Raw genomic sequence first — 25,901 nt, 5'->3', positions numbered from 1 at the left:
GCTTTAATATCTTCCTGCTTTAATATCTTCCTGCTTTAAATATCTTCCTGCTTTAATATCTTCCTGCTTTAAATATCTTCCTGCTTTAAATATCTTCCATATTCCATGGAATCATCAAGCTTCCAGACCTGTCGTCAGCAGCAGACTACAGCAGGTAGTTCCAGACTACCATTCTTATCACCACTCATCAGCAGCATGTGAATACACTTGCAAAGATGAAAGTAGCTCCAGTCACTACAAACAACAGTAAGGTACAGAGCTTAACTTCTGAAGCCCAGCTGGAAACCATTTATTCTCTATCTTACCCACCCAAAGGGGAGACAGCTGCTAGTAAGACAGTACATTTCAGTCTGCATCTGCAACCCTTTTCAAGCTGTCTGGACCAACCTTCCAGCTTGTGTGTAAAAGGGATTAAAGTAATTATGCTACACAGTAGTTAAGATACTGTGTCTTTGATAAAAATGGTGGAATAATATATGAGACTGAACAAATTATTCTGACAGGAGAGACAACTAAGGTAAGCCTTAACAGAGCAAGGCTGGAATAGAGTCCCTGTGAATGCAGGGTGACCCAAGGAAGCAGAACAGTGATTTTCTGGAACAGGTTTTTTCAGATTCAACCACCTTGGCAGACAGAGCTCCAACCCGCAGACAAACAGCAGTAAGAGCAAGCCCTCCCTTCTCTTGCTCTCCAACTCTCCAGTTCACCACCCTGGTGGGAGAAAGTCTCTGCAAAAGTTAGTAAGGACAAAGACACAGTTCAAAAACATCCAAGCAGCCTCTGCACAACAGATCTTTTGCACTGGATACTTAGCAGAACAGAATATGCAGTAGAATATCAAAAGCTTTAAACTACTCAGTGCCCTGTACTGTATGTTGAGTCTAAGATGGGCAACCAGAGTGACAGCAGAAAACTACACAGAACTGCTTACCTGCAGAAGTCAGTGTCCTCAGTTCCACTGGAACAGAGATAAGCTCCTTAACAAGCCTGCTGCTGCAGTTTCCTAGAGCTTTTATCTAGTGTGATAAATTGGATAGGGGAGCAGTTTTTAAACTAAAGCCCTCAAGAGCTTTAAGAAAGCTTAATGAAACAAGGAGGACAGCCTCGCAGAGACCAGGAGCACTGCTGTCTGGACTAGTCACCAACAAGGTGAAATCACTAGGCATTATGAGAAATGTTTGCTCACACCCAGTTCAAACACCATCTGTCAAAAGGGAGCAGGACACCACCTTGATTCATCCAAAAGTCAACAACACATTTTGCTGTTTAACAGATCTTTAATATCAATAATGTGGGAAGTGACACCTCAGTGCACAACAGCACAGAGACTACAGTTTTGGAGGTTCTCCCATTTCACACACAGAAAGGAAACATTGGGAAGAACATGCAATCAAACAATGATCAGATCTAGATACATCATGATGTTGTCCAAAAAAAACACATTGAAACAATTAATCAAATTACTGCAAACATAGCTTCTCTGAGTAAGGTTAAGATATTGCATTTGTAGTGTTTCCATTGAGCTTTGCTTCAGCGAACCAGCGGAGCCTGCTTGAGTGAGATGAGGACTGAACGCATGCGGGACACGTCTTTTGCCTGCTTACTAGACTTGGGATTAAAGTCACAGAGCTGAGCCACACGTTCCCACTCAGTGCCCGGAAAAACGTCTTCTGCATCATTCACAAAGGCTTCTTCAGCTGCCCTAAAAGCAATGCAATGCACTTTGTGTTAATGCCCAGCATATAAGACACTCCTTCCCTCTGACAGGATGCAGTTTCTTTCATAAGAATGTGACCTGACAGCTGTTTGTGGACATTATGGCCACTTAAGATCCCACTGCCCCAATCCTGGAGATGAAAGTAGATTGCAATAGTATGCTATGCACAAGCAGTGCTGAGGTTTGCTGTGTAAAATGTTGGAATACAGGTGTTTGGTTTTAAGAACAGTCATTGAGTCTTTGCCTAAGGAGTCGCCACACAAACTGCCAGGAAGTAAGGTACTTCTATGTAGGCATTTTATTTATGGTAAAATGCCCAGGTCTTAACTAGTTAAGACCCTGCCACTTGATGGCTTATATTGGACATTTGCCAACTGGAAATTTACAACTGCCTGCGAGCATATCTTAAAACAGATTCCATTTGAGGATTTAAATCAGCCCCAAGGCCTACAGGCCATCATAAAACTATCTGCTGATGATTCCCAATGCTGCAGTGAAGCAGCATGAATCATAAGAATTTTGTTATGAATCCCATGCTTGTGAGTGCTATAGACTACAGCGTATTTTGGCAGAGGAGATGACTCGTTTGAGGTCAGCTCACAGAATAAATATGTTTCCACTGCTCTCACCCTACAGAGACTCTAAGGAGGCTTTGTATATTACGTACAGGTTAGTGCCAGTGGCTTCCAGCTGTATTATTTTAGCATTTCTATGCTGCCAATAGCATTGCTTCAACACAGGGATAACACTCCAGCATCTAGTTTACGTGAACTGTGGGGCCCTGGTAGCTGCCTGAGTGCAAAAGCAATAAGCATCAAGAGGTCAAACCAAATCCATCTACTCCAACAAGCAGTACAGAGAAAGCAGTGAAAATGACTTTCCCATGAGGGTTCAGCACTATTCACAGGGATGATAAGGTTACAGACACCACTGAAGACAAGGATCACTACAACACTGCTACTTTATGTGACATGACACTTTTAAGGGGCAGTGAAGATTTTTTTACTTAACTGTTCTAGGCTGTAGCAAGGATGATTTATGTTTGTGCTTAAAGGTGAAGAGAAGAAAAGAAACAAGGAGAGAAAGTTTAAGTCAGATATAGAAAATGAGAATGAGTTTAATGCAGATGATTAGCTGGCTGAACATGCACTAGTAGCTTAGCCTACATTCAGGAAACAGGCAGCTAGTTTTATTATGCAGCATTACACTGCACATTTGCATTGGACATATGAAAATAAGGGTTTTACTGAAAAAAAAAAATCTAACAAAATCAACTCCAGGAGATTTCAGAAAAGTTAAACACCACCTGTAAGTCCATCATTTCACAAGTCTTGGTTTACATCCACCTACAGTTAGCTAATGAATTCCACACTGAACCTTCAGTATTAATCCAGTCAAAGCCACAACACGGCTCACCAGTACACCTTCTAAAGGTGTCACCTTACAATCTGTGACGTCCATCTTTTAATTCAAGTCTACAAATTAAAGGAAGAAATTAAAATACATGAACAAGCCAATGACCACTGCATTCCTTCTACCCCTTGGAAACAAGCATACTCACTGGGGCTTGAAAGTCATGGCTGTGTTCTTACTGACCCATTAGGCTGGCAAAACATCTACACAGAGCTGCTCCTAAATGTCTTCCCAGCAGCTTTTGCTGATTTTCCAACACCACCTTCTTGTACTTTTCATCTGTTCTCTTAACTGTCCCCCCTATTTCTACATGCACACACCTCTTCTATCCTGATTTATGTCAGGTGATTCCTTTCTACCTTCCTTGGCTTACAGAGCTTTATGTGCAAGCACTGCTTGAGTATTTTTCTGATTAAGTAGGCAAATGCCTATTACAGACTTAAACACTGCTTTTCTGTGGAAGGACTAAATACAGCATCCATGTGAAACTGTAGTCCCTAACCCACATACCCAGCAAAGCATCTTGCTAAGCAGTGTTCACTGGCCTGGAAGCAACTGTAAACCCCTATGTCATTACCAAAATTCCAGTGGTATGTATACTACAAGACTTAATCTGAAAGTGCTACTTTGTGCAGCACATACAAGAAAACTGCACTTCATACTGCAGATCAGAGTCGGTCCAAAAACTAAAGGCTATTTACTTATATGAGCTTGTACTGCCCTGAAATATTCAGAATTCACCTTAAGACACTCAGCACTACTTCTGATCCTCCTCAGTATCTCGTTGACTAGCAAACAGAATTAGTAGTTAAGCAACATACACATAACCAATCACGTCAGCGAAGGGTTGTTTGTAGAAAGCTTCATCTGCCACCCTAGGTAGCAAGTAGTCCAACAGGCAGGCAAGCAGGCAGGAGAAAAGAAATAAGGATGAGAAGTACAGAACACAGCTGAAGGCAGTTTTAACAAGCACATTAACCTTGCATCACCTAGGCTTACTGTAACAGGAAAGCAGTTACCACATGGAATATATTAATTAAGCCATTGATCAGAGGGGCAACACAAAAGTTCTGCTACATCCTAGAAGTGTGGACCAGCTAGTTGAGGACTAGAGCTCCAATGTTAGCGTTAGACTACTTCCAGTGAACAGAAACTATCATCAGGCAAGAGATCTCACCAGGCTCATGAGAACGCCAAACACTCCTGCACAACACTTGTTTAATGGACCCTGCTCCAGAATCCATATCCTGCACTCAAACATTGGTCATAATAAAGCTGTGGGGGTATCATGAGCTCTGGTCACCACCTAGAAAAGCACCAATCCTGTTTTCCCTTTCTTGGCCCAACAAAAAGATAGTGGATTCCTCAGTGAATGGAAGTGGCAAAGCCATAATTCTGTAGGCAGTGTAAGCCTTCTTTCTTCCTTTAGAAAGAAGAGTAGGACTCCACTTACTAAAGACAACCCTGACAGCCATTTTCAAAGAAAAATGGTGTTTCAAAAAAAACTCCAAACAAACAAACAAAACAGCAGTTCATCTTGAAGTCTGTGAGTTCCCAAAGTATAAAGCAGTCCTGATGACTACCTGGACAGAATGAAGTAGAAATCTAAGTGGTGTTACATCGGTACTATCACATTTAGCTTTACGTAGGCTTGAAGTCAAAATTCCACAGGGAACCTCAGAAAATGTAAGAGCTTACTGGACCAGCAGCCAAGTCATTAGTTTCTGCCACAGGGCCCATAATTAGACAATTCAAACCACCACAGACACAGTCAGCATTTAGTTTTTCACTAGTAGAACTGACTCACAGTATTTCTGAAACACTTCCAAAAGGAGCGGTAAAAGGTTTTAACATATAAATAATTTGTAGCAATGTCTAACTAGAACTCCATTTCTACGTGTTCTACAGATGGCAATAAGAATGCTGGTCTCGGGGTAGGTAAATGCTGAAATCATTGAAGGCCTGTGCAGCTAGGAGCATGCCAACAGGTGGATAGAGTAAAACATTTTCTGGCCATGTTCAAACTTTGTGTCTTAAGGAATCTTCAGTGATTCCGGATCATTCTTAACGCTTCCTCTTGCTATTCTTGGACATTTAATCTAGATTCCTTAAAAAAACTTAAAAAGATAGTTAGTAGGAGTGTTTATTTTAATGATCCGAAGGACTAGTGCCTTAGGACATACCAGAAGTATTCTAACCTCCCTCCCCAGTTATTTTCATCTCCAGTACTGTAACTCTTCCAATGGCTGGACAAACTTTACCTGTTACTGGCTTTTGTTTTCTCAAGCTTTTCATCTTGCCTTGCATACCACTCTTCCAACTCCTTTATTGCTTTCTCTTTCCATTCTGCTTCCTGCTTTCGTGAGTTTGCATCTGAAGATTTAAGAATTGATTTGTCAGTCGTGTTTGTTCCAGACATAAATTATTAACATTTCAAATGATGGCTCAGGATGCACTCCAGACAGTTGCTTCATCTACTCAGATAAAGGTAAGGAGATTTCCTGATTTATGCTATGAGAATTCTAAATACTATGAACATTCAAAGGATTAGCTAAACAGAATTCCTGTGCTGCATAACTGGGACAGTCCACTTCAGTTCAGGATAGTGTTGTATTTGTAGACTAGTTCAGATTCAGCAAGTCTATTGGTCTGCAAACTGCTCAAACCTTGCTATGCCAGTACGAGAACAAACCTCATCAAACTTTGTCACTTCAGACAAAGCGAGGGAATCTGGCACTCAGCATACTTTTACAACAACCTACAGTTCAAGACAAGCTCATCTGCTGTAACTAGCCCAAAAGAGAATCAACAGGGTCAGCTCTGTCCAGAACCACATTTTACAGAAGTTTCTATCCTAACAATTTCAAGCAAAGGCTCTTCCACAATGCAAGTGAAAAGCATACCAGTTTATAGGCTCTTAGATGCTGTGCTGTAGGTATCACTGCATTTAGTTTAGTTAATAATCCACTACTGTCTTAATTTAGCTATTAGATTAAGATCTATGTGGCAACAGATGGCCTCAGCAATTACAAAATAAGCAATCTTTATACTTTGGAAAAAAGTACTGAGGACTGCAGTATTTATTTATTATTATTATTATTACTATCTTGTTTTACTTACAAAAGCTGTTCATTTTCTGTCAGCTTATCTGTAAGTACAGGTTCAGAAAGCCACTTGCTTGCTGACTTCCACACCAGTATTAAGTCTGCTTGCTGGAACACTCATCCAGACTTGCTGCTCAAACTCAAGAAGCATGTTAAGACTTGGAAGAGGCAGAGCCATGGCTGAGAAATCCACTGCTTAAGAATCACAGAATGGCTTGGGTTGGAAGAGGCCTTAAAGATCATCTAGTTCTAAGTCCCCTGCCATGGGCAGGGACACCTTCCACTAGACCAGACTGCTCGAAGTCCCTTTCAACCTGGGATGGGGCATCCACAGCTTCTCTGGGCAACCTGTGCCAGTGCCTCACCACTCTCACAGTAAAGCATTTCTTCCTAATAGCTAATCCAAACCTATCCTCTTTCAGTTTAAAGCCATTACAAAATGGTTAAAAGTCCCTCTCCCGCTCTCCTATCGGTCCACTTTAGGTACTGGAAGGCTGCTTTAAGTTCTCCCCAGAGCCTTCCCTTCTCCAGGGTGAACAACCCCAACTCTCTCAGCCTGAGAGCAGCTGACACTAAGTTACTCACAAATACCTTCCTTACCAAGTTGCTCCAGGCGTTCCTTTTGCTCCTCTCTCCACTTACGAATACTTTCTGGTTCTGACTGCAGTCGATCTGCTTGGGATATGGCAGCATAGCAGTTTGTAGGACCATTAGTCTCCTCAGAGAAAAGGAACAGTACAGTCATTTATACATGACAACCGAATATTTCAGGTAACTGCCTAGAAGCTATGCAAAATTAGTCTCTGCTTGAACTGAGCCCATTCATCTGATGTTATAACACACTTCCACTATTAATAGGAAAAACATCTTGCCAGAAATTACATCAGAACTGAAGGAAATTAATACAGGACTGTCTCTAGAAATCAAACAAAAATTCAGGATGACTGGCAAGACAAGCACCACATGTACTTAGTAGCAGAGCACCAAGCCTGAAGAACACAGAAGACAATGCCTAGCACCTTACTATACAGTTGTAAGCCTAGATATTATCCAAGTTCATTTCACCTTAAATTTTTACTGTGAAAGTAATTTTTTTTATTATTTTGTGCATAGGAGTTTAAAACATTCTCTGCAACTTACTTGTCTACATCAGAGACATTTGTAAACCCAACTGATACATTACAAAATTTGGATTGCTGTGTGCAGCTTATAACACTAGAGGCATTTCAATATTTAAGCATCAAAACAGGTTGAGTACTAGCATACTTTTTACTATATAATAGCTCAAAGACTTGCAATGAGTCATGGCTGGGCTTCGCGAACGAAGATTTGGGAAGGCTCTATCCACATTTGTTACAGGCACTGTGGTGGCTTATGAGGCCAATACGAGATAGACACGTCTGGTTGCAAAAGGCACAGCAGAAAGACTCCTTAGGTGGTATATTCTGCAAGGCACAATTCTTTCTGCATTGTCTTTTCTCCTCAAGGGTGATCCTGCGTGTGTTCTCAAAGGAGACAGCTGCGTTATAGATGCTGTGTCTCCAGACCTCCCGATTGGAGGCCAGATTAGACCAGTTATGGTGATCAATATGGCCAAGGCTGAGATGTTGTTTCAGGGAGTCCTTGTATCTTCTCTTTGGGGCTCCTCTCTTGCGGCAGCCAGTGGCAAGTTCACCATAGAGCAAGATCTTAGGGAGGGGGTGGTTGGTCCTTCATCCTTGAGACGTGCCCTGCCCAACACAGCTGTGTTCTCAGTAACATGACCTCAATACTTGTGACTGCTGCTCGTTCTAGAACAGATGTATTGGTCACATAATCTGGCCAGTGGATCTTTAGGATTGTACGGAGACAGCGTTGATGGAAGTGTTCTAGGAGACGCAGGTGGTGGCAGTAGATGACCCATGATTCAGAACCACACAAGAGAGTAGACAGCACTATGGCTCTGTAAACACTGATCTTGGTGCTTTTCTTTAAGTGTTTATTACGCCATACTCTTTTATGGAGTTTTCCAAAAGCACTATATGCCTTTGCTAACCTGTTGTCTATCTCCCCATCAATCTTACCATCCGAGGAGATGAGGCTGCCTGGGTAATTAAACTGTTGGACTGATTTGAGCTCTGATTGGCCAATGGTGATGTGGGGATGATGGGGGACTTCCTGAGGTGCAGGTTGATGGAGAACTTCTGTCTTCTTTAAGCTGACTTCCAGCCCAAAAAGCTCAGCAGCATCTGCAAAGCAGGATGTTAAACGCTGCAGAGCTGCTTCTGTGTGGGCAACAAGGGCGGCGTCATCAGCATAGAGCAGCTCCCGGACAAGATGGTTTAAGGTCTTGGTGTGGGCCTTCAGTCGTCTTAGGTTGAACAGGCTCCCATCAGTACAATATCAAATGTAGATACCATCCTGATCCTCGAGGTCTGCCATGGCCCTTTGGAGCATCATGCTGAAGAAGACTGTGAATAGGGTAGGAGCGAGAATGCAGCCTTGTTCCACATCATTGGTTATTAGAAAGGGCTCAGAAAGCGCATTGCCATATCTGACTTGGCCATGCTGATCCTCATGGAGTGAGATGATCACTTTAAGGAACTTGGGGGGACAACCTAAACGTTCCAAAATCTGCCACAGACCTTTTCTGCTCACAGTATCAAAAGCCTCAGTGAGGTCGACAAAGGTTACATAGAGATCTTTGTCTGTTCCCTACACTTCTCTTGCAGTTGTCTGAGAATGCAATGAATAGTGCTATCATTAATACACCGAATTCACAAAGCTAATCAATATTGTGCTATTTGCTATAGAGGATACTCCAAGTTTAACAATTCCTATTTCTTCATCCTACCCTTAACAGAGCTAAGAAACACCTCTCCTCAAAGTACCAGATTGACTGCAGTTAACAACAGATTTATTTGGCTGTGCCTTGCCCCTCTTTGGACCTCCTGTAGTCCTCAAGAAAGGAATAATGGCAAGAGAAGGAGCTAGCCTGGTGCAACACCACCAGGCTTCATATTCCATCCAAAGCAAAATATACTGGCCAGCTACAAAGCCAACTAATAGCTAAAACAAAAGTTATATATAGACCATTCAGTCCATTTTTCCTCATAAAGAGGAAGCTCTATCAACCAAAGCAACTGGTCTCTTAGAATTTCAAACACAAAATCAAGGTATTTCATCTACCCTCTGTTGTATAAGGAAGCACAAAGGGCCAATAAAATACAATTTTCCCATCAATCTCACAGCAATGCTGAGGATATAGAAATATTAGCAGCAGTGAAAGTGGTTTGTGTTTCCACAGAGCTCTGCATTCACTTAAAAATTCTAAGGAGAAGTAAGTAGCTCATATGTTGCTTCCTCCCCAAGCATTCATTTAATCAGGGCTAACCAGCCAACTGTGACACCAGGCAATGACAATGCCTTGGACAAACCAGTGTGAAATTCAGTTACAACACAGTGATTGCCTTAGCATGCCTCATTCCTCCCTGACGCTAATAAAGCAGGTATCTCCTCCTGTTGTCATTACCATGGCTGTCCAACATGCTTTCATATTCTGATTGAGCTATTTAGCCACCAGCTTAATTTCATGCAACTCTGTGTCACTAAGAAATAAGTAATGTTTTCAGTCAGCTCCTTGTAAGACCAATCTCAATAAGGCAACCAGGATGCATGAATTATCTTTAAAGAGCAAGCAAATCTGAAAACTCTGCCTTAAACTAGGTAATCAGAGCATGCTTTTAGCTTATCAGTGGCACGTCAATGTGAAGCCATATCACAGAGCCTGTCAGCCTGCTTTACAGTGCTTATGTACTACTAAGCCACAATTCAAAATAGAGGTAACTTAAAGCAGCAGTCCAAGTTCAGAACACGGGTATATTAAGAGCATTGACAACTTTATGAGATGAGCTACTAGAAGTTCCTTTTCAGAGATGAGACAAAAGCACATTAGAGATAATAAACGGGAAGTGTTAGTCTACATTAAGGTAAAGTTCTCAGAGTAGAACAGTACATTCTCAGTACAGAATACTTCTGTCTTACCTGAGAGACATCCCCGTTAACCACTCCATCAACAGCATCTGCAAAGAGGTGACTCGTTTAGTCATTTGAGAAAAGACAGAACAGCCAGATTTACTGATTTCAGTAACTTGTATGAAAAGCTTTACTAGAGTATCTAATGTGAGAGTTGTGAAAATGAGTGTTCCTAGATACCCTACAGGACACTTCTTTTTCCCTGTACTTTTCTGGACAGGCATGAAAAAACAGGTGGGCCATTATTTTGCAGAACCAGTAATATGAGGGCATTTCTTCACCATAAGATCCTACTTCAAACTGTATAAACAGTAGAGCTGATACTGCTGAGAAGCTGCTTCAGTGTTCCAAAGATACTCCCACTTTCTCCTCCCAGTCTTAGAAGCTGACTGCTGTACAACTGTTCCAAAGTTAAAATGGATGACTGTCACTGTTTCAGTGTCTACTTGGAAGACTGATAATCTGGCAGCCAACACTCAGTAATTCTTATCCTAGTCTGGTTACGTCCTAATCAGCTCAAAAGATACAGCTAACATTCCTAGCAGCCACCTCTCTGCTACCATCTGTGATGACGTGCTTAGTAGCTTCCTACTTCAGCTGCAGCATTATTATCCCTGAAGTGACACTGGCAATTGATCCTCAGGAACTGATAAGCTACAGAACCTTAAAATTTCACCTTATTAAAACAGAGACATAGAGAACACATGTCAGTTGTGAGAGAAACTCCTAATTTTGTGAAACTATTTAAACCTCTGGACTACGCAAAATACACCAAGATTTTCAAGAACTGCTAAATCTCAGCAGGGCATCTCTCTGGAGCAGCATCACATAACATCTGCCTGCATGATACACCAAGTATCTCTCACCCATAATGCCACCATGGATAAGCTTATCACACAGAAGTGTTTCCACCATCTTAATACACCCTTCAGTGAAAGAAGTGACTGTACCAAGCCCATACTACAGTAAGCAGAAATATTAAGTTGCTTTGCGCCATCTTCTTAAAAACAGATAGCTGACCCACGTAAAACTAAGAGCATTATGCTGCTGTATCTTTTATTTCTTTATGCCTAGGGGTGTACCAGTTTCATGATACCAGTGTTAATGGCACACAAGAAGCTCTTTATACTCCCTTACCAGGGAAGTAGGCAAGTATTTTAAGTCTTTATCCCTGAGCCATGAATAGCAATCATTAAGTGTGCTAGGCAGAGGACTGTAAATTCATCAGTTCAAGAATGGCAGTTAAGTTGGAAGATACATAGTTACTAACTTCCGTAGAGAAAGATTCAAGTTAACAAAAATTAGCTTTTCAGTTATTTTTCAGAGAACCTAGTATTTTATAACTAGTCTATATCTCAAAGATGGTCACTACTTTGTCTGATTGCTACTCCTCTGCAAGGTACAGGAGCCTTTCTGAAGACAAAAATCACCAGCTAGGTAAGAGGGCTTTTAAGTTTTGAAGATGCTTCCAGGAACAGTGGTAATACAATGAAGTTTTCTTGTCACACCAACAGACACTCATTACGGTCTTCACTACTCAGGCTGGTAGACTGAGGTAAAAGGAACAACATCACTGCCAAGGGCTGCAGCTCAGATGAAACAGACAGTTTGTCTTAAGGCCATTTTTCTTCTGCACAGAAACAGCCACTAACTGGCACTGAGCTGTCTCCAGAGGGCAACCAGGTCAGAGGCACCAAAAGTATTAGAAGAAACTTCCCATCTGTTTTGAGCTCCCTAGAACTTGTAACGTGCAGAGTCAGCATGCTGACTGAGCATACTGCAAGCAGAAGAGGAAATGGAACTGTACCAGCATGCTGTCATATGGCAATACAAGTATGGTAATTGGAACGAGACTAATAGTCAAACATCCCTTCATTTCAGCTCTCCAGTCTCAGTATAATTAAGTATGAAGTCTAGAAAAGCTATCTGTTTGCCAGCCTTCATATGAATAACTAATGCCAGTTGCGTATCAGATATTTCTGTGCAATTTCATAACTGACTTCCTGCAGAAAAACTCTGAATACTGGTACTGCCATCATAACGTTTTCATCGGCCCTGAACAACGAGGCCTACTGGCTTCAGAGTTCATTCAATTCTATCACAGTATTGCACCTTGAAGCTCCTGAAGTTAACATTCCACATTTATAATTATCCCTTTCTAAGTAATGATCAATATTCCTTGTTGCTTGCTTCTGAACTTAAGATAAAGCTTTATTTCTGAGGACACTGTCCCAATGAACATGTCCAAACACCTACAATTCTGTAACACGTGCTGACAATAGAATAATAGTGAACTTTCACACAGCAACCCAGACATTTTTTAGAGTCTGGAAGGATTTGGAGAGGATAAGTCATACGAGCTACCTTGGATTCACAGGACAGATGCAACACCCAAGCTTGCCAGAAACACAAAGCTAGCACCAGGGCCTTCCACATTTACTACAGTTTACAAAAGAAAGGGCCAGGTAGTTTGAAGATAAATACAACAACCATTTTGTCACTTCAGTCCTAGAAGTCAATTTACGGCCTCAGAGGCTTATCACAATGAGGATCAACTACTGTGAAGGCTACCACATGCATTAATATCACTCAGTACCACTAGGCTAAAAGGAAGTTTGCTTAGCCTTGTTCACCTGCCTCTCTGAAGTCTGACTCTCAATGCACAAGAGGACTGTTATCAGAAGAGTCAGAGGCAGGGATTTGCAGACAACTGTAACACTTTTCTTGAGCGCTTTTAAAATAAAAGTACTTTTAATGAGTTACCTTCAGCATCTCTTTTAAACAGCAAGTATTCTACTTCTTCATTGCTACTTTCAGTGAACTAGTAGCTGTAGTTAAAGCAACAGAAGAACATAACCAAGTGTAATATATTCTGACATAAGGTTAAGTAACATCACCACTCAAGCTCTACTTTCCCATCCTTTTTCTTCTAGACACAGTCATGCTTCCCCTTTACCTACCTCTCAACCATAAGACAATAAGAAAGCAGACCTCTCTACAAAGTTTTTGTTTAGATAGTTACACAAGAACCTGGGGGAGAAATAGTTTTTCTTTACATAACTCACCCGTGTGCCTATGTGCAAAATAAAGCTAAGCACCTTAGGAAGAGTGCTTCTTTCCTGTGTTTTAGTTCTAACCTGCTGTCATATCAAAACCCATTAGAGCTCCCTCATTTTCACAGTAATCAATAAACAAGCACTAAACCACACCTGCAATAACACTGTGCCATAACAGCTTCCATAATCTCCCAGTAGGTGTAGTATTCTCTTGCAAACCAAAAGTTGGGGTTTTCTGCCCCTGAGTTTCATAATAAATAATGCAGCATCACTAATACAACTTAAACAGATACCATTCCTTCATTACACATTTCTTGGTGCTGCCTCATGGTGCTCTGAAGTATCAGATGGAGATTGCACAGCAAAACCTAGAAAAATGGCTGTTCAAAAGATTAAGAAAAAATATCAGTAGTCACAGACAAGTAACTCGTTTTGTCTGTGGTGCTAATTATAGAGACAGGAGGAATAAATTCTTTGCCAAACAATTTTCAATTAAATTGATATTCACTTCCTGAAATGCTATTATACGCAGTTTCTTGACAAACACAAAACACAATTAAGTTTCTTAATTGCTAGAGCCTCATGAATGTCTTCAGTAGACGGAGAAATGTCATTCAGTCAAGTTCATATAAAACTAACAGAGTTTAAAAATGTGAAGGCAATGAGACTACTCAGCCTACATTAAACTTGTGTGTGTTTGCATAATTGCTAACATATATAACTGCTTGTCTTTGAATTAAATTTTCCATAGGAAGCTACTCAATAAACTGTCACAAGGTTTTTATATCGACATACAGGACCTAGAAGCCACACATCTCCACTTGAACTCACTCTCTCCTGCTCAGAGAACACAGCAAGTGAACTGATATAACCTGAAGACCTAGTATTGTCAGACTGGAGAGAAATTAAGAATTTGACTGTAAATATATGTAAACATTGATTTATCACTGAAATCTCATGAGACATCAAGTTACTAATAACTAGGCAACAGTACTGTATTATTTGATTCATACAGCACTTCCTGCTTTCTGAAGCAGTGGTTATGCTTCATCTTTCACAGGAAATCAGTTTTTCCCATGTCCAGGAAGCTTGAACAGGACAGCTCTCTACATAATGAACGGCCTACTGGATCAGGCCACTATTCCAACCCTGACCATGGCAACATGAAGTGATGCTGTGTGAGACACACGAGCCTGGTGACGCTCTGCCATTCCCCCCATACTCACCCAGTATCCACCATTATGACAATTAGCAGAATTCCCAATATTGATATTAACAATCCATGAAGCTCCTGTCCATGTATTTATCTAATCATTTATCAAGAGACTTCAAATTAAAACCTGTTTGTTGATGAGACACTATGATTCTTAAAAGCGTATGTCAAGGAGTTGGTGATTGCTTGTCACAATATTTTGAAGTTAAGATCTTCAAACTTCAGTTGAGAGCTGCCCAAGTTGTTTGTTACTTTTGGCCCAGTATTTAGAAAGAAAACTTATCCAACTGACCTGTGACCAAGGAGTTCAAAAAAGGTTACGGTTAAAAAAAGTAAATCCACAAATCCCTGATCACGACGCTTAAGCATTGACATAAGAATTAGTATTGTTTCAAGAAGAAATTTGCATTCACCTATTTAATTACAAAACAGCTTAATAAGCTAATATACACTAGAGACTACGACTTCCTGATATTTATTAAGGTACTGATCAGATGATAGGAAATCTCTAACACAAATGGCAACAGAGTCATCAGATCATTTGACGCCATGACTGAACCAGTACAGTTTGCATTGCTGCGGTCTGCTGAGCCTTTTAACATGGAGGGAGAGAGTACAGGCTCTGACAGTCAACAAATCAATGTTCTGCTAAAAAACAGGACCATCAGAAGTCCACAAGCACCATCTCCCATCCCTATTTAACAGGCCAAAGCTCAAATGCAATCACAGTGCATACAAGGAAAGATGACATAAAGTTCACACATAGACTTCCCAGATCCTGAGATCATATTATCATATTTATTATTTTATGAACCTCTTTCTAGAGAAAGCTCTCCAATAACACTTCTGCATTTCATGACAAATCAGTTGACGTGACTTGACAAAAAAATCTCTTGAAAAGCAGCTTAAGAACTACTTTTAGATATCAATTCAATCTAGAAGCATTTAACAGATTGACTTTTTCACAAGGAAATACTCTGCAACAGTCACACTGAATGCATGTAGACCAGGAATGCTTCTTGCTGGTTCTAGCACTTTGTGAGAAAGACCAATGACAGAACCTTCTTCAAAGAAATTGGTTCCCCAACAGCTACTTTAATGTTCCATAGACTGTTTGGAACATAAAGCCAATGTTAGGCATAATGTCTGTCTAAGGCTTTTGAAAGTAAGAAACAAAGTGTCCACTGTGCCTGTTTCTGCACTACACATAGAATAACGGAAGTCAAATTATGTTTGATACCAAAACAGGATGGTGGTCTGATAACAATTATCCTCATGTTCCAGTGCTGGAGCAAGTTACTCCCTGGTAAACACTCTTTTTCACAGGAAGTATGTAAGCCATATGTTTTGGACTTCAGGAATGAGCTGGTCTTAAGGGCAGTGCTACCAGTAAATAAGCACTGGAAGCAGCAGGTCTCCATTACTCAGTTTATCTAGCTAAGCTTTATTCCAAGAGATACTATAAACCTGCATCCTCATACGTAAGATACACTGTTAATTTCAGAAATCAGGCTGCAAAATGAAGACTGCATTCTAAAGATGTTCTGACAGGGAACTGGAGAGCAAGGTTATTCAACTTATTTTGAAGAATCAGAGTGGCATCCTTCTGCCATGAGAAAGGAACGTCATATGAGAACAAATATGTTCCTGTGGACCTACTGATAAGCAAGGTCTTCCTAGAGTGCTGGAACATCAACTCCTTTCCAGTCAGACTTCAGTTAAAACCTTTCATAATGATAAGTGTTTACTCAAGGCTGCTCTGGCTACCATCAGACTAACTGGAAACACGCTGATTTGTAGTTCCCTCCTCTGAACGAGGGTTCTGCAGTGTCAGGTTTGTCACATTCAGTACAAAGGTTACCAAGGAACAAAGGCTAAAGGTTTACTAAAATTAAACATTAGCTTAACTGCTCTCATACTTTAAGACTAAGATAAATCCCGCTGAAGACAAGAAACCCAAGGGGCATATTTATTCTGCTTTCAGCGGCCCTTCCTTTCAGGCACGCTCCTGGATTAGAGATCAGCGCCGTTCTCATCGGGATACACCTCGGGCATCTCCAAGAGATACAAACTGCACCCGAGGGAGCAGGGAGGCCGCTCACCTTGTGGCACAGCACACTCGGGACGGCCCTGACCCTCCCGGGGCCACCTTTGGGCAGCCGAGACCTGATCGGGGCAGGAGCCGGGGCGAGGGTCCCGCCGGCACCGCCCCCGCCCGGACACGGCGCCCCCGCGGGAGAAGGGGAGCAGGGACCCCTCGCCCCCGTCCCCCGCGCCGCCCCCTCAGGGCGTACCGTCGCCGAGGCCCTCGGAACCCTGCAGCGCTTCGGGCACCTCGCCGTTCTCCAGGATGCCGTAGCCCTCGTCGTTCTCGATGCCCGCCATCTCGGTCTCCTGCTGCGCGAGGAAAGCGGCGGCAGGATCCTCCTCGGCGCCGTCGGGCGCCCCGTTGCCGGCCGGCGGCTGCTGCGGCTGCTGGGCACCGAAGAGCTCCATGTCGGCCATGGGGGCGGGCGCGCGCTGCGGCTCCGCACCGCGCCTACGCCGGGCAGCGCGCGGGCGGAGGAGCGGCTGCGCCAATGAGCGGCCAGCGCTGCCCGCCGTGGCCAATCAGCGAGCGGCGGCCGCGGGGCTGGCGGAACGCGAGCCAATCAGCGCCCAGAGCGGCGGCGGCGGGCGGGGTCTGTGCCTCCCCGGCCCGTGCGGGCCCGCCCTGCCCGGGGAGCCGCGCTCCGCCGGGAGCTGCTGTGGGCGCTGCTGCGGCCCCGCCCGCGGAACATGTCAGGGAAAACACCGGTTCTTCCCTCTGCGGTGTTTTTTTCTTTTTTTTTTGTGTTTTCTCCCCGGCATTGGGAAGCTAAAAGCACGGAGTCACAGAGTGGGTCAGGTTGGAAAGGACCGCTCTGGGCCGTGTGGTCCAACCTCCCTGCTCGAGGAGGGTCGTCCCAGAGCACGTGGCGAGGGGTTGCGAAGGGATGGTTCTTGGATGTCTCCAGTGAGAGAGACTCTGCGGCCTGTTCCAGTGTCTCCCCGCCCTCGCAGTAAAGAAAATATCTAACCTGAATTTCCCGGTTTTCACTTTGTACCCATTGCTCCTTGTCCTGTCAGCACTGGAAGCCCCAGCTTCCTCAGCCTGGCTTCATACTGGAGGTGCTCCAGTCCTGTTATCAACTTCATGGCCCTCCTGTGGACTTGCTCCAACAGTTCCATGACCTTCCTATGTTGGGGACACCAGAACTGGTGTCCACCAGGACCCAACCTCCAGGTGGGGTCTCACAAGAGCACAGTAGAGGGGAAGAATCACCTCCTTCAACCTGCTGACCACACAAATAGCTTATTGGCACAGCAGAGAGTAGGGAGAGGGAAAAATATTGCTGAAAGAAAGGAGAAAATTACGGCGGCAGCTCCTAAGCTGATGCAGTTGCTGCAAGAGGTACCTGTTTAACTCCACTTACATGCTGCCGTAAGCCTGTGTGTACGTTTCATGGTATATTAGAGGTAATGCCTGTGCCTGCAGCCCACCAGGCTCCAGGGACACACGTCTCCAGGATGAAGGACCACCACCTCCCTAAGATCTTGCTTTATGGTGAACTTGCCACCGGCTGCCACAAGAGAGGAGCCCCAAAGAGGAGATACAAGGACTCCCTGAAACAACATCTCAGCCTTGGCCATATTGATCACCATAACTGGTCTAATCTGGCCTCCAATCAGGAGGTCTGGAGACACACCATCTATAACGCTGCTGATGCTTTTTGAGAAAGCACGCAGGATCACCCTTGAGGAGAAAAGACAACGCAGAAAGAACCGTGCCTTGCAGAATTTACCACCTAAGGAGTCTTTCTGCTGTGCCTTTTGCAATCAGACATGCCTGTCTCGTATTGGCCTTTTCAGCCACCAACGTGCTTGTGACAAACGTGGGTAGAGCCCTCCCCAAATCTTCATTTCCAAAGCCCAGCCATGATGAGAGGTAATGCCACCCAGGCCTATGTTATAGTCCAGTTCAAACACCTTTCAGAAAGAAAGGTTTCCCACGTGATTTTAACGGTGTGAGACAAACCACATGCTGAGTTACACTTTTTCCGCCACCCGTCAGCGTCATTTGCTAGGGGAAAAAAGCACAAGCAAACTCCTGAAGTATGACAGAATGCTCCCTTCACCTCACTCAGTCAATTAAAACACATGCCTAGTTTCTCCTATGAAAACTCAATCTGGCATGGCAGGAAGCTAGACTTGCCTGAATTTTGTCTCCTAGGAGAAACACAGCAAGGTCATTTATTTTAAATAATCTCCAGCTGCCACAGGAAAACTAAAGAATTAAAAATAACAGCAGTAAGCAGGCCTATAGCTCACAATAGGAGACCATAAAAATGAAATACCATCATGAAGTGCATGCCATGCTCTCACAGAAACTTGCTGACTTTGTCCCATAAGTTCCTCTAATGCACACTCCCATGTGCATTTTCATCACTCTTTTCTCCTTATGTGTAAACAAAAAGAGAATGTCGCACTGCTTCCCTTTAACTGTGAATAGTGAATTTTGGACGACAGTCTAGCCACTTCCTCTTTTGCTTTTCCACTGCCTCTAAACCCTCGGGGGGGGATTTCTGATGACTTAATGGCACAAACACAAATAGAACATTGTGATTTAAAATGAAAAGCAAATCCGGTTACTTGCTTGTCTTTAAATTGCAGAATAGGGATTAAGGCCTACGAAATATAAGCAGAATTACAATTTTTCAAATGGCCCAAGAAAATTGTTATCTGTGTTCCATCAGAACGAGTAACTGAGTGTTATTTGCCTTAGATGCAAAGGAAAATACAGTGAGTTGTTAGATCTGTTTTGATGATTAATTCGAAAATTTCTATGTTACCTATAATTCAGATGCACCATGAAGTCCTTTTCCACTGACAAAGCTATTATTATTTTCCTGCTTTCTTACCCTGCAAAACAAGTCAAGATACTACCTTTTCTAAAGGCAGGTGTTACTGCTTAGAGACCAGTACAGAACATAAAAGTACTATACCCTTTGCAATTCATCCATAGTTGTTTGTTGATGTGTCACACTGAGGAGAAGACTTTACTAGAGAAATATTAAATTAATAAACCCTCATGGAAATATGAAATGGCAGTCAGACTACAAAAGAGTTTCAGGATTGTTCTGTTTCTCTCCATTCTTTGAAAGAGGATGACATATAATTCCAATTTCTGTATGTACTGAGATCTGTTTTAGATGTAGTTTTAAAAGACATTTTTGAGCATTTATGAAAATATGGGTTTACAGTTCTGCAGTTTGAACATTAAGGAAATCATTGTAAGACTAGTGGGATTTTTACTGACTCTCTCAGAATGTTTTCCTTTTAAGAAATTAAGAAATCATAGAATCATGGAATCAACTGGGTTGGAAAAGACCTCCGAGATCATCAAGTCCAACCCTTGATCCGACTTAATAAGTAATTAGTAGAGCAGATGTTTCCAGAGCAGAAAATTTAAATGCAAATCCTTACAGTCTGTAAGTATGCAGACAAGAAAGGCATTGCACAACTGACATCTGGACATGAATCATATCTCAGGAAATCTCTCTATCTAGGACCTCATTACACAAGAGCCCACAGTCAATGGCGAGTAGAATGTGAGAGCACTTAATGACTAAGATCTGGTTCAGGCCCCACTGAAATCAATTAGGACGTTCCCTCAACCTGCTGATGGCTAGGGACTTTCATGCTGTAGACAGAAGTTAGGAAAAACCCTTAGCTTTTCAGATATGAAAACCTAGTATTTTATAACTACTCCTATATCTGAGAGATGGTCGCTACTTCATCGGATTGCTACTCCTTTGCAAGGTACAGGAGCCAGAAAGAACTGCTTTGAGAGGCACATAAATCTAACAGCATCTCTCTGCTCCACAGCAGCTGTCCTGCACACCACATCAGCCTGGAAGCTCCCTCAAAGCAGATTTGTAGAGATCACTGCACAAACAGTGACTTGGGCACATAAAGCTACAGTTAACAGTTCTACTAAATGGGTTTATGAAGACTAAAGCCCATGAAGAAAACATGCTTACACTTCACTGTCCTTCAGCTCAAGCCCATCTGCACTACAGACTCGTGCTGCAGCTGTTCACCTTGTTTTGATGGGGCTGGAATTAAAGCTAAGCCAGGGTCTATAACTCATACTGACATCAGTGGCTTAAATAAGCCAGCTGCCCACTCTGCCTACCTTGGAAGAGCAAAGAGCAAGTCACCTGGTACAGACAATCAAACTGGTGTTACAACACCCAAGAGAAGCCAGCCCTTTAAATCTATGTAGTTCTCATCCCCAGAAGGAAGGTAGTTGTTTCCCGAGAGAAGCTCCTTGAGTGCACTGAGTCACCAGCTAGGCAAAAGGGCTTGAAGCATCTCTGTGAAGCAAACCACAGTGCTTTCAATTTATCATGCTGATTTGCTGCCATGAGAATTTAATTAGATGGAGTAATGAGGAGACAATGGGGGTAGCATCCAAAATGTTAAACGCAAACATTCCAAGAGGTGCGGCTGCTTTCCAAAGAACATCCAGTAGTAGATAAAATAAGAAATGTACCTACAACTAATAAACGTGTGATGCTGTGGTGCTACTTCTTGCTGCTGTTACAGCTGTATCTCTAATCATCACAGCGTGCATGGTATTCAAGCAGAATCTGGGTAAGCAAAGGATAGATATTGTTCCATGCCTAAGGGAAGAATGGAGCTGCACAAAGATCAACAGAGCAGAGGGACAGACTGTCAGAGGAGAACAGTAGGAAGTAATATGACAAGAGTAGCATAAAGAGGGAGGTTTGCGAATATGGGGTCAAGATACTTGAAATAATATTGTTGCCTGAAAGACCGCGGAGAAAAAAGACTCCAGGCCAATTTAGTGTATAAGATAAGATAACGAGAGCAGGTCCTTTAATCTCAGGCCTGAGGCCCAGGGAATATGTACCATGCACACTCCTCTAGACAGTGGTTCTGTGATTTTAAAATAAGGTCCATCCAATCCCAGATTTGTCCACCCCTGTTCTGCCCCGTTCTGCCTCCTGACATGCCCTGTCGGGAATTGGGTCTGGAGGAGTTTGGGACCCCTTCTTCCTCATCTTCATCTTCTTCACAGCACACACAGTTGTTGGAATTCCTCCAAAGTTCTGGGCTTGAAGGTTGCTGTGTCTGTATGATATCTTCTGGTCCAGGCCTTAGGGTGTTTTTCTACAATTCTACCTTGAAAAGAAGACTAAACATGCTAATGGAATTTTAGAGGGATTGATATGAAATGGGATAATAGGGTTGGGTATCTGTAAACCTTATGCTACAGGGTAAGGGATATAATACAGCTACATTAAAATCTACATTCACTACACATCTAATTCTAAAATCTATAGAAGTTTAAAAATAAAAAAAAAGCTCTGAGGCATCAACATGAATTACAGGGTAAGCAAGATCACGAAGGTAAAAGTCTTGGGAACCTTTTGAATGGATAGAGTGGAGCTAAAGAACCCAGGGAACAGAATGCAGTATAGAAGGTTTTTATAAGGAATTAGCCATTAACAGTGACAGGTGGATCACAGATTTGCTTTGGCTGGTTAGTCCAACCTGCTTGTTCAAGCTGAGTCAGAAAACACAGGAATCCCAGTACTGTCTCCAGCCTGGTTTTGAGCGCCCTCACAGCAAAAAAAAAAATAAATAAATAAGTGTTTTCTTGTGCTCAGATTAATTTTTTATTCGTTTTTAAATTTCTGTTGACTGGCTGCTGTCCTGTCACTGGGCACTACTGAAAAGAGCCTGTCTTTCTCTTCTTCATTTTCTCCCATCAGGTTTTTATACATATCAGAGCGTCAGGGCGATAGGCAGGAAGTCCCACAAACAAAAGGCTCTGATGTGTGGGGTTGGCCAGTTTTAAAAAGAACCCTCTCCCACTCCTGTGCCCCTCTACATGCAACCCTGCTCCTCCCCACCTCCCCAGGCTCCCCTCACCCCAGAAAAAAGAGTGGGGTGAGGGTGTACCCTACCCAGCGCACACTACCCAGTAATTGATACTGGGAATAAAAAAATTCCAACATCTCTTTTCACACCTATAACAGGAAGTCAAGTGAAGAAGTCTTTGGTGCAAGTGAAAAGCCATTCTTTATTGAGAGGGATTTTTTGTTTTACCTTTCCAATTTAATTGCGACTTTTAGAAGAATTTTAAAAGGTAGTTTGACTACATGGAAAACTGGGTAGTCAAGAACTTCTGAAGGATCTGTGAGAATTTTCCCATTTCCCTCCTCTCTGGTGTAGTCAGAAAGTATTTGGACTGAGAGAATATTCCTAAGGTCATTTTTCATCTGCATAAACAATGCTTTCATACAGGACAGACCTCCTTGTGGTCTCCAACTGAGCACACCAGATGCAACTAATCTAACATGCAGGAATCTGGTAATATCACAACCATGTTCATTAATTTATTCTCTTCTTTTTCTGCAAGTTGATATCTAAAATATTTCTTTGGAGATGTACACACTCAGGACATTTTCCTGTGGAAAAGACAACAACAATTGCATGATTGGATTCAATATGGAAGGTGTATTCTGAACACATAGGAAGCATCTATTCAACTGCCTTGTCACAATATAAATTAACTTGACTTTTGGGGTTTTTTTCCCTTGGTGATCAAAGCATCCATGGGAATGCTTATTTTCCCAGTAAAAGTCAGGAGTTCTCTTTGCTCCTATCACCATACTCACAAGTGTTAAAAACGTATTCACTTGCATCAGCATATCTAGACTCTGATCTGTTGGAGAAAAGAAACTAGATCCACCTTCAAGATATGCCTCTAACAATGGGAATGAAAGCAAATTGTTGAGAACTTGTGACTAATATCTACAAAGCAGCTGGGAATGGGTTTGGCTATGACCTCAGCCCACAGACTGTAGTAATGAGGTGGGTCAGGCTGTGATGTCAGCCAGGCAGGCCAGGAGGCTGAGCTGTGACTGGTACTCCTGCAGCACCACTGAGGCAGGACTGACAGACCCCAGCTGAGCTGACATGGGACTGCTGGGAACATGGACCCTGACACCAAATATTCTGTTTATTCTCACTGGCTTTTGCGTCACAGGTTTTCTGCACCACAAACTTTTCAACTGTTACTCTGACAACAGATATATTGTTTTCTGTCCTATGGCTCTCCCTTGTGCCTTTTACGAGAGTGTGGAGGCTTTTCAAAGTAATAATTTACTTTTACATTTACATTTACATTTACACACCTCTCGAAAAGGTGAGAGAGAATTATTCCTCCCCCTCACACTTTACAGAGTGTACCCTCCTCTATCCTCTGCCCCAACAGAGCAGAACTGAAATACAACCAGATTGGAGTGGATGGTGGTTTTTTATTCCCAATTCAGAGATGCCAAAGACCAGGTATTTTATGTAACTGTTGTATTACTTCAGCACACTTCTCCTAGTCCTTTGTAGCTGCAAGAATTCAACAAATCTGTAAACTAAATAATAGTGCCTTTAATAAGCCAGCTGTAAGAATTTGATTTGGGAATTGGATGTGAACAGCTTGTTTTGGTGATTAGCCCAGTATCATCCAGCAACTTGGTGGCAAAAACAGTGAATCAGAACTGAGTCAATTTAGGGACCAGCTTTTCTCTTCCCTGAAGCTTAGTCACTGTCTCCCTGCTGTCTTCTAAAACCCAGAATATACAGAATAGGAGAGTCGCCTCCACTACATTTGGTACAGTCTGGGGCAAAATTGCTCTTAAGGGGAATATTTTAGTGATTGTTCACTAAGTATGGTAAAAGAGGCAAAAATGATGACTGAAAAACAATCTTAAAACTAGCAGCTCTTATCATCTGAGGGCTTTATAGCCCTAAACATGTGCTTTGTGTCATAGCCCTAGTGCATGTCAAATCAAAGCAGCACATCCTTGTGATACACAGACTGTTGGAACACAGAGATCTCTGTTCCTTCAGCACAGGAAATACCTGAAAGAGAGGGGAGAGAAGAAGGGAGACTGAAGAGGGGGAAAATGTGTTGATGGTAGGCATCTGACTAATTTCTAAATCTTTACCAATTTTGAATATGTTCTAATGGATCATAGTCCTTCACATGTAACATTTTAGGAAAAAATATTATGTTTAACATCATCTGTTCTGTATCCTTCGCGGTCTTTCTCCTGCCTTTTTCTCATGCAGACTCCTTATTTCTAGTCCCATTTGTGTCATATTACTCACAGCACTAGGGAAAGAATCTTTGAGTTTTGTGATTCAGTCCCCTCAGCTGCTATTTCCAGCAGCATTTCTTCTGAAACCAGTCTCCTTCAAGTTCTCCGATCCCCCAAATTTCAGTCCAGCTTCTTGGTCTCCTCAGATTTTGGGCTTCACACCATTCTCACCCATCCACTGACCCAGTATCAGCCAGTGTCACTCCTCATTCTGTCACTATTCCCTGGTTTCTCCTTATATCCTTTCCCTTCTGAATCCCTTCCTGCTTCTGCAACACTTAGTCCTTGGTTATCAGTAATAGTTGCCTCACTTACATCATCCCAGCCACCCCTTCCAAACACTTATGCAATCTCAGTCTCCCACTTCTTCCTATAGAAGTCATTTAAACAGTAGCTTAAACTCTGCAAGATCTCCTTACAGGATAAATTGATCCATTGGTGCAATCTAGACTCATTCACATCTAGACTAGCACATCTAGACTCATTCACAACACACAGGCTTCTTTCAAAGTTGCAAGAGAAAGTTGCACAGAGTGAAAGGGAAGCATGCTGGTCATCTTGGCTTGTCAGAACTTGGGTGGAAACTAAAATTCAGAAGCTGTGCTGAAATAGAGAAAATCTGCAGAAAACAGATCCTTGCTGTCACCACAAGGAGGTATACTGCCTGTCACCCTTGTCTGGGTGGCCCAGTAAAAATTATACTGTCATTGCTAGTAAGAAACCTAATTCTACCATTGCAAGGCTACAAGAACTTGTGGGCTGTTGGTTTTTTTATTAGCTTGAGTGAACTTAGAGTGCAAACTGAAGCTTGGTACCGGGTGCCTTTTGTTGGAGTTTAAGTGTGACATAATACCAGAGACCTTGAAAATGTGTGTACAGGCTGAAAACTGAAACCACAAGACTATAAACATCTCAGTGGCAGTCAGCTTCTGGTTCTTGAAGAGTTATAACCTTAAATGCTGAGAACACTGCTTTAGACATAACAAAGAAGATAAGGAAGCAGTCAAACAACAGAATGAGCCAAATAAATTGTGTGGCCACAGGAAGTTAACACCCACCAGCATTGCAGAGTATATAGTCCAGGGAAAGGAGACCAAAGACTTAAAATCCACTGAGAAATTCAAATCTTTTTAAAATGGACTAGATCTTGATATTTGAAAAGAATTGCTG

At 42.4% G+C, this 25,901-nt stretch overlaps 1 protein-coding gene across 7 annotated transcripts; it reads right to left on the bottom strand.

The window, feature by feature from the left end:
• Positions 1-1,257: 1,257 nt before the first annotated feature.
• Positions 1,258-17,086, bottom strand: CLTA (clathrin light chain A). Of its 7 annotated transcripts, none has more exons than XM_032675930.1 (7): positions 16,812-17,068; positions 10,258-10,295; positions 6,835-6,949; positions 5,392-5,503; positions 3,952-4,005; positions 2,729-2,764; positions 1,258-1,702 (listed from the first exon to the last, which is right to left on the bottom strand). In XM_032675930.1, the coding sequence occupies exons 1-7, from the start codon at positions 17,020-17,022 to the stop codon at positions 1,531-1,533; spliced, it is 738 nt and encodes a 245-aa protein (XP_032531821.1). In that variant the 5' UTR covers positions 17,023-17,068; the 3' UTR covers positions 1,258-1,530. The 7 variants fall into 7 exon arrangements, with proteins under 7 accessions (XP_032531821.1, XP_032531820.1, XP_032531823.1 ...); XM_032675929.1 differs by having other exon boundaries at positions 6,835-6,952; positions 16,812-17,055; XM_032675932.1 differs by lacking the exon at positions 3,952-4,005 and having other exon boundaries at positions 6,835-6,952; positions 16,812-17,055.
• Positions 17,087-25,901: the final 8,815 nt, after the last annotated feature.

This window comes from Chiroxiphia lanceolata, chromosome Z (genome assembly GCF_009829145.1).
Source record: "Chiroxiphia lanceolata isolate bChiLan1 chromosome Z, bChiLan1.pri, whole genome shotgun sequence".
NCBI lineage: Eukaryota > Metazoa > Chordata > Aves > Passeriformes > Pipridae > Chiroxiphia > Chiroxiphia lanceolata.
Note: the sequence above shows the minus strand (reverse complement) of the source record. Positions and strands in the feature narration are given on the sequence as shown.